The following is a 10,147-nucleotide window of genomic DNA, read 5'->3' on the forward strand; positions in this document are numbered from 1 at the left end:
CAAAGATCCCCTGTGAGAACCAGATGGTGGAGCGGATTGACTAGACATATAGAATACAGAGAGTATACTGGTAAAGAATTATTTTTTGTCTCTATGTGAATATGTAACATGTGAAATAGCACGCATTATGCAATGGTGAAAATTTCCAACTATAGTATGCTAAACTGTCATCACATGACCCCATTATGTCACGTTCTATTGAAGTTAAGTGGGATCTAGTTATTATCTCGAAAATCAAAGTGGTTAGTTTGCATTTTAAATATTTTTTTAAATAAAACTGTCCCCCCTGGCAGGCAGATTAGTCCAACTTAACTTAAAAAAAAATACATTTTTAAAAACAAAAATTAAATAAAAATAATTAAAATAAATAAAAGAAAGAGATGCTAAAAAATGTGGATATTATTTCCAAAATCACACATAAAACTGTCTCTACGGTTGTTTTTAGAATGTAATATGAAATGGAATACTAAAATTAGAATTGACTGTATACTGCACTAAATTAAATATTTTTTAAACATTTGAACAGTATGAATTACGCAATGGTATACATTTTAAACTTTAGTATGCTACACTGTTGTCACATGACCACTCAATGTCATATTTTATTTAGAATGTTATTTTGTAAAATCTAATTGGTTATTATAGAATTTTGTCTCTTGGCAATTCTATCAGTCCAATTTAACTTAAAAAATTATTAATTAAAAAATAAAAGTAAAAGTTGAAAGAGAAAAGAGATGCTGCAGCTGACATAAAAAAGTCAAGTGTATTTTGCATTATGAGCAGCCAGTAATATTTCACACTTACACATAAAAAACTACATTGCATTGTGGGATACAACATTTAATGCAATGTGCTCTGTAGGCCATCCACATATAGCATGCATACTGTTGTTTACTACAAACAGTACACACTGCAGAAACAGCATGTATTATGGAAAGTATGTATAGTAGTAGAGTAGTATGACAGTATGCAACTGCAAACAATGTTATGACACAACTGGTAACTTGTCAGCTGCTATTTAGATATACGTATTTCTGCCTAATATACAATCACCTGAAAGCATTTTTCCGACAGCGAGCACCATTATTGATCTCATGGCCTCTGAGTGGAGTCCTTGATTACTAATATGAGGCTGATGCAATTAAGAACGCGCTTGTTTAAGTTCAGAGGCTGTAATTTGTATGCTAATATGTAGCAGAGGCTAGAATCTTTTTTCTTGTGTCTAAAATCAACATTGGCCTTTAAATGTAATTGCATTCTTGATACAGAATGTGTTTATTGCCTTGTTAGCTGGTAATTAAGTATTGAAGAGCAGCTAAACAATACTATTTGAAGTTTGTTTTTTTTAGAAACGACTAACATGATAGTCTTAACTTGTGTATCTGAAATTGCACTTGGGTCTCTGACCAATACCTATTTCCTTGGTGCTCCGTCAGTTTCTGGAGCCATGTCAATTTTCAACCTAGGCTCATTAGAAAAACAAGCCTCTACCTACATTTTTGCAAAACTCCAAAAACGTACCAATAAATACAATTCACTGCAGTTTCCAGCGGACCACTAGAGACAGTAAAAAGGCAAGAAATTTAATTCCTTTTCAGAAAAAGTGTTTGATTTGTAAACTAATACATTTTGATGTTTACATCACATTACTAGCTCCATATGTATGGCTTTTCTAATGTAGTAAACTTGCTCGCTAGCTCACCTGGTAGAGCATTGCATTTTGCAATGAAAAGCCTAAGTCCAGTCAAACACGAGTCACAATAAAAGCACTCAAAAACAGCTTGACTTGTAAAAGCAAGCTAAAATGGCATGGTTGCTTCAGCAAATGTGTTTTAATCTCATGTTTGTATTTGTTAACACTATTGGTTAGGTTTAGGGTAAGGTGTGGGTTGTATGTTATTTTCAAATACAACAGAGCATTTAACTTTTAGCGCCACATTTCCTTTCTGAACTGCCACAATACATACAACATTCAACGCAATAAAACATTGCCAGATTCACATTAATTTGATTTGGATAAAACTGAACATGCCATTTGCACCAATTACTGGTCATTTCACTGAAATACGTGCTTTTTTTCCCGCGCTCATGTTAACAGATTAAAGCGTTCACTGCAGACAGCTGCGGCCCGGCAGTGCGTTCAGGAGTTGTGCGTCTGCACTGCAGCAGTGCAGAGATCGTTTCCGCACCGAGTCTATTGCTGCGCTTCAAGCACTGAATTAAAGTGACAGCGCATTGTTTGCAGTAAATATGAACATGGATTGACACGAAAATTTAGTAATTACACCATAAATGCTTATAATTAAAGTCTACTGTGTTTCACAGTCAACACATGGCTTTTTGGCTAGGTTTAAAGGGAAAGAGTACTTTTAGATAAACAAGGCAATAATAGATGGCACTTTAGATGGTAATAAAGATTTAAATGCAAAAGGAAAGGCAGTAGAGCTGACTATTTCTGTCAATGGTAAGTTTGTGATAACGTAAGAAAAGTAGTTAAAATGTTTTGCCACTTGCTTGAGCAACTTTATATATAAATCTAGAAGTAAATGCAAAATTAAAATGCATTGAATAATGTGTTGCTTATATTTATTGTGTTTAAACATGTCTGTGAAAGATTGCATTACTGTACTGTGTAAAAAGAAAAGAATTGCAATGCTGAAAAAGCATTTCCAGTGACAATGTTTGGATTTGAAATCAAAATAATGGATAAATGTTGTGTTTGTGGTAAACAGCCGCGGATCAGTAGCAGACTCCTGTGTGAAAGCTGCTTCCCCTCTCACAAGAGACACCTAAGAGGGGAATTTCCCCCATTTTCAAAAATGAAATTTAGGCCCTGAATAAATGTCTAAAAATCCTGATTGGAGTATCACTATAAATAGTTATAAATGATAAATAGAAGGCTTTAAAAAGATCGGTATCGGTGATCAGTATCGGCAGATACTGCTGTCTGTGATCGGCGATTGGTGATCGGCCTCAAAAATCCTGATCGGATCACCCCTAAATCTTAAACTGCAAAATAATAACTCAAAAAAGATTAAAAGATAACATCATAATTATTTACTGAACCCTTAAATTAATCCCAATTATATAATGAAAGCCATAAAAAACAGACAATTAATCGTGATAATCGTCATAATCACCAAAGCCCTAAAACAGACAATTAATCGCAATAACCGTGACTATTTTTAGACAATTAATCATCAGCCAAATTTGATAATCGTGACAGCCCTATATGTCGCCACATTGTTCCAATGAGTATGGCTTGTCAATTTTGGTGGTGCTCTGTACCTTTCAAACATCCTTAAAATGGTTACTGTGCATCCACATTAAATACACACACGCACTTTAAACCTCTTATTGACAATTTGCTTCCCACATGCTACCCACATTCTCATTTATAAGTCTTCGCTAGTCTTAAGATATTGTTTTCATTTACAGGCCTGAGCTAATTTTTTTATCATTTGCCTTTCCAGCATGGCTCAAGCAGTCTGATCTCATAAAACCACGATTGAGAGATCTCTGAACGCTCCACCCAACTGTTTGAGCCCAAGATCCCACGGGATGGCCGATGTTACTTGTAGATGCGCTCTAAGCCTGACATGTTATCTCGATCCGTGGTCAATGGCAGTTAATGTACAGGCACGTCTCGAGCCCTCGCGGTAATCACTAATGTTTATCAGAACCCGTCATCTCCAAAGCTAATTAAAAATCATCAAACAAGGCTAAACAACAGAGCTAATTAACAGGACACAGAATAACAATCCTCCACGGACAACAGGCTAGCATGAATTTTCATACAAACTAGCAGAGGCTTCTAATCATCAGTTCTCTGGACGTGCTATTGGCTATGCTAGTGTGCGATCACTAAATAAATAAATACATACATAGCTATTAGTTATATAATGTTTTTTTTTTTTTTCAATTTGTGCTATTCATCCAATTTAAATACTAAACATTACATACCTTCTGACTGGCTAAATATGTCACATGGAAAACTGGGACAAGTTGTAATAATAATAACACTGTAATAGTAAAAAAAAAAATTAAATAAGACTCATGAAGTGGCTGTAGACAAAGTTCAAAACTTACAGTTCACTATACCTGCCAATATCAAGTGAATTGAGAAAATGTATCAACAATAAATACTCCATACCAGACATGAGAATATATTCTGCATTATTTTGTATTATTTAGTATATTTTAAGTATATTAGTATATCTATAGTATATTATTTAAATGTTTAATAAATAAATAAATATATGTTTATATATCATTTTTTTATCTACTTAAAAATATTAAAGTATTTTTAAATATAAATATATCAAATATTTGATTTAGATTGAAAGCAATATTTTTTTATTTAGGCTTTTATTTAGATTGAAAGACATACACAGTTCAGTACACTCAGGAATGTTATTTGGCAAGCATATGTAAGGATAAAAGAAACTAGAATACTTTGATCTCCTGAGAGGCAAACAATGCACTGGCATCTTCAGGACACCCCACAGAGGGGTGGTGCGGGAAACACCTCTCTCACATATGCATCTGTGCCTTTTCATCTTCTCATTCACTCAAACTGGTCAAGAATATAATGTTCTAAATGAATGCAAATAAGATTTACAGTCATGTTTGGTTTCATTTGAATAGTTTCAGGGCAAGTGGTACAATGGTCTTAATCGTACTAAAAGATAATACAGATCCTAAGAGTTAAGAGAAACTTTGATCCCCGTAGAGAACAATCCCATGCAAATTACCTTTTGTTACCACCCAGGTCTGGGACCTGGCTTAATGCAAATTCCAATTGTTTGTACATGCCTCCATTTGGAGGATGTTTTTCTTAGGTTTGGTATTTAAAGGCCTGCAGCAAAAGGGTCAGGGCGATTCTGTAGCCAGAAAGCCCGTAGTGTGAAGGTGTCCACAAAATTCACACTATGTATTTTTCACACGAAGTCAGGTATGCATCTTACTCTTAGATTTGTCTTTGAGAATTTGATGTCTTGTATTGATTTGATATCGTTAAATTGGCTGTGGAAATAATTGGCATAATACATATTTACCTGACTGATAATAAATTGTTACATTTGATTTATTCTGACTCACTCTGAAGTTATTTTCTCAAGTAGCTTAAGTGGAGGCTTGGGTTTCCGCAAATCTGCGTCCAGGGTTAAGTGCATACTAAATCTCAGGTTAGATGGAGCATGGGCACATCAGGTGAGATTATGGGTTTCTGACTAACCGCTTGAGCTTAGTTTAAGTTGTACTCAGTTACGTTAACCATGTGTATGATTTCAGCTTTAATTAAGTTGTACGTAGTTATAATAACTATTGGGGTCTAGACTAAGGGTCTAGAAGAACCGCTGATTATTGTTTGAGCATTACATGGGTAATTGTAGGGGGCTAAACAAACCTACTATTTAAAGGAAATAGTATTAGCCAAAAAACCTCTGAATAAGTATCAAACTGGCGAGTTTGTGATCGTGGAGCCCACGCATAGCGGCCGCCGTGAGGCATCCTAAGCGACATAGATTCCTAATGAACGAGAAAAGAATACAAAGTAAAGAGTTAATTAGAATAATTGAATGTAAGAATAATCAGAGACCAACAAACAACCAATGTGCCTTTCAACCTAAATTAGAATTCAGATACTAAAATGGAGTCAGATTGAGTTAAACCTAAATTGAATAACACTGCGCGCTGAAAAGACCGAACACGCAAGAGACCTTCATCCGCCACTGGATACCTTCGTTGGGCCAGGTGCGCGGACCTTACACATAGATAGTGGGCAGAAACTGAATGATGTGGTGTTAAAAAAAAGATGTCAATCAAATTTTCACTTTAAGCTCGTCCATCCAACCTGCCACAGTAAAACCCTGCACCATACGACATGTCACACAATCAGCTGCAAAACGTCCTACTGCTCCACAGCAGGAGGAATCTATGTGTTTCTTCATTTTCCATCTGAGTGCATCATAAGACACAGGAGGTCCGCTTTCACAGAAGCCACAAAGAAGAAGGAGCATTACAGCACTGCTATGGCCTAGTCATGGCAGACACATCTATTAAATTAAAGGGGTGGTTGATTGCGATTTCACTTTTTTAATTTTAGTTAGTGTGTAATGTTGCCGTTTGATCATAAACAATATCTGCAACGAGGGGGACGTTTAGATGCACGCTAGAGGCGGTTTAGCCAATCACAACACACTGGGCCAGCTAATCAATCAGAGCCCATCATGTATTTCTGAGGGAGGGGCTTCATAAAAGCAGGAAATGATCAGCGCGTTCAGAGGAGCAGGGACAGAGCAGTGTGGAATAAAGGTAAATTATGTGAAAAATAATGCGTTTTTTAACAAACGAAGCATTAACACATGTTAGACTGCACCCCATAAACACAATCAAGCCTATAAAAAAACCCTTTAACACGGATGTGTATTTTTGAGCCATCAGCCATACTATGCCACTATGATGGGGTTATGACAATTTGCATAACCTGACACCAGGTTAGTTCATGCAGCAGCTCTGAGATATTAGCAAGTGAATATTAAACCCTTCCATTTACCCAAGAGATGCAGACTTCCATTTGCGGCAGGGGTAACTTCTTCGACACAGTGGCACAATAAAGTTGCCAAGGTTATCTGTGGCATCGAGGGGCAAAGAAGCGTGCCGTCTTCAAAAGGAAAAGAAAGAGAGAGACATGTTCAGCTTACAAGAGGTTCTTGATGTTCGGTCATGCTTCAAACAGATCACAGTCAACAGTGAACAAATCACAAGCATGCCGAGATACAGTCAGAAATGTACTAAAAAATTAAATGTATTGAATCGGTATGATGGAAAAATGCTGTGTGTACATGCACAATCAAACCAATAATGGATAAAGAGATGCTCCTAAAAATTAACACGCGCACACGCACAAACACATTAGGGGTGTCAATAGATTAAAATTTTTAATTGTGATTAATGTCACACTTATCATGAAATTAAGCATACACCATTTATTTTGTTGAACACTTTAATTTTGTTGTCATTTGCTATATCCAGCAAAGTAAACCAGAAAACTGAAGAGTGATTCTCACAAAACTGTATTTTCTGCAAGCTTATTTCAAGATAAAGTTTGATGTTTTTTCAAAAAAGGACACTTGGAGATTCCAAAAGTACACCAAAGAGCCAAATGATATAAGGAGTCCATATAATTGATACATTTATGCACACATAAAAAAAATAAAAATAAAAATACTGAACACACTTTCAGAATTCATAGTATGTGTAGCCTACAGTAGACAAGTCAAGTTGTGATACCAAACAGGACCACATGGAGATGCAAAAAAAAAAAAAATAAAAAAAACCTAAACCATCCGCCTTGAGCTGATTGCTTATACCTACTACAGTACACAGATCCATTCAGAATGACTAAACACAGCAACATGTACATGACAAATCAAAACATTATCCTGAATGTGTGTGGAAACAACATGAATGTACTGAAACGTATCTGTGCATAAGTCCAAAGTAAGATCAGTTTGTCGAGAACGCTCATACACGGTTTGTTTGTGCATCAATATATGCTTACTGTATGACTCCTGTGCATCACCGCAATCGTCTTTACCTCGATTGCAATCTTCATCCTTCTATACTTTACTAGCGAGATGTTGGTTATCCAGACGAGAAACGTAGTTTGCGCATCATACAGAGGTGGGATGTTTTGACGTCATTCATCCTGTCTGGTCCAAAAATGTTTTTTAAACAAAACATGATTGACCCACCGATATACCTCAGAAAAAAACGGACGATTTCAAAATCTCATAAAACTTTTTTTTTGTTTGTTTGTTTGTTTGCATTGTCAGGTTATAATTCTTGTTGATTCTTGATAGTTATTAGTGTTTTGTTTGTATATGTAAACACTCTCATTGAATTCAGTAGTTGTCCATCCATCGTTGAGGCTGTGCAGAACAATGTGCGCGTTTCCATTAAGATTTGTGCAAAACTTTGGCGATATTTTATAAATGTCGATAAAAAATTTTTGTATTGCGAAATGAGTATTGCAAAATGACGCCGTTTCCATTAACCAATGTTATGCGACTAAAACGTAACCTTTTGCCTCTCGCGATAAGTCATGGCAATGGATTTTGGTGGGATTTTGACGGATTTTAGCCATATTTATTAAAAGGAGGCGTATGCGTGTATCTTTACAGAAGCAGCACAGAGAGCTGCTTCAGAAACGTGCGTGGCATGGCTGGATTCTGGAATAAACACAAGCATTGTGGCCGCAATCAGCTTCAGTGGCCGTATCAGAGCCACACTGCACCGCAGACGTGTGCAGTGTAAATTGTCTAAGCATTAATGGTAGGGAAAGTCCCTTATACTGGAGATCCGCCACGTATTATGTGTTTCTTGGAGGTTACAGTACATTGAACGCCATGTGACCTGTAAATGCGAAAAAGCCGTTTCCATTGGTTTTGTGAATTATTCCTTTTTCGCATTGCCTGAAAAACCACTTAATGCGAGCATAAAAACTTTTTTGCGATATATGGGCGTTTTTGCATAATTGACGCATTTCCATTAGGCGTATTTTCAATTCACAATTTCAATTTGCGCAATTTGAAGGGTAATGGAAACACGCCTAGTGTTATAAGAACTTCCAAATCCTCTTCCAACTGAATGGCAGGCAATCGTAACTCACTGAAGAAATGTGGGAAACCCATCAGTACTTATAGACCAGGAAAGCTGACCAAGGCTGTTAGAGGACTGGAATATCTCGTTACTTGCATCCAGTTCGCATTGCATCTCAATGATTCCAAATCAAGGTCAGGAACTTTCGAATATGTATAATCACAACTGATTATTGGCTGAATCAGCTCTCATCTGGCTGAAAGAATGTAAGAGGTGGACAGAAAGAAAAAAGGGAGGGAGAATATGCAAGAAAAACAATAATGAAATGTAAAATAAAGACAAATGTGTTTATGTAATTAACCAGTGTTAAATTCCTGAAAACTCTTCATCATCTTACGGAGCTCCTAAAGGTACATTTGCAAAAATAAAAAATACACAGACTTTCACGTGCGCACGAGAAACGTTTTGCATGCGCACGCGGTTTCAATATCATGTGTAGGTATTTTATATTAGCATTATTTTACTGACAAATGTCGAGAGCGCACTGTTGTAGAGCGAAAGTGCATTAATATGATCTCGCACAAAACCGGACGCGCCCTCTCAGATATACGCTGCTCTTGCTCAGAGAGTGTGCGCACACTTAAATCGTGTCCGTAGCAATCGCGAATCTCTGCTCTCACTCAAAGTGTGCATGTGTGCACGCTCAAATTGTGTCCTGTGTGCTGGAAATGAATTATTTTCGCACCTGGACTAAACCTTTTCAAAAGTTATCAACCAATCAGACTTCCACGACTGACCGATGAAAATGCTACATGAAATCTAATTGGCTGAGAGGGAACTGCACCTGGAATTCTTTTGACAATCAAAGATGGATCTGCAATTTCTTCACAATTTAATAATATTTAGCCATATTAATCAAATGTATATTAGAAATGGCTAGGAATGAGTGCTTGGATGATTTGTACAAATAAATAACCTAGTCTTTCTAACAGGTTGGACAAACCCCTCTGAGCGATTTATCAAAAGCGATTTATTTTTGCAAAGGTACCTTTAGGGGCTCCGCATCATTTCTCCAAGAAAAAAACAAAATAAATAAATAAATAAAAATTAAATTAAATTAAATAAATAACATGCCCTTGAAAACAAAGGAAATCAAAAATCTAAGGACAATGTTGGCGGGAAAACCTTCCTATAAGTGTATAGGACATAAATAGTCAAAAAATCATACCATGCTTCCTCTATTCAAAAGTATATTTCCTGTGATTTGAATATCCATCATCAACTCTACAAAGTCGGCTGAGATTAAAAGCAAAATTCTGTGCTTATCAAAAATGGAAGAAGACATCATGTTAGTCCTTCTTAGGGCTAGGGATGGGTATCGTTAAGATTTTAACGGTATTTCTACTCTTACCGATACTGCTTATTGATTCGGTACTTTAACGGTATTATTATCGGTACTTTTTGTTTATATATACAGTGGGTACGGAAAGTATTCAGACCCCCTTAAATTTTTTACTCTTTGTTATATTGCAGCCATTTGCTA

At 36.2% G+C, this 10,147-nt stretch overlaps 1 protein-coding gene across 3 annotated transcripts in view; it reads right to left on the reverse strand.

Annotated features, from left to right (window-relative positions):
• Positions 1 to 10,147, reverse strand: part of LOC107551128 (IQ motif and SEC7 domain-containing protein 1-like) — a 201,725-nt gene that overhangs the window by 109,391 nt on the left and 82,187 nt on the right. For 2 of the 3 annotated variants that reach the window (XM_016232624.1, XM_016232629.1), the window contains exon 3: positions 6,557 to 6,664. The exons of the other annotated variant lie outside the window; for it this stretch is intronic. In XM_016232624.1, coding sequence (XP_016088110.1) covers positions 6,557 to 6,664 — 108 coding nt within the window. The remainder of the gene's footprint in view (positions 1 to 6,556; positions 6,665 to 10,147) is intronic. 3 annotated transcript variants of the gene reach the window in all.

This window comes from Sinocyclocheilus grahami, unplaced genomic scaffold (genome assembly GCF_001515645.1).
Source record: "Sinocyclocheilus grahami isolate Dianchi unplaced genomic scaffold, SAMN03320097.WGS_v1.1 scaffold415.1, whole genome shotgun sequence".
In the NCBI taxonomy this organism is placed as follows: Eukaryota; Metazoa; Chordata; class Actinopteri; order Cypriniformes; family Cyprinidae; genus Sinocyclocheilus; species Sinocyclocheilus grahami.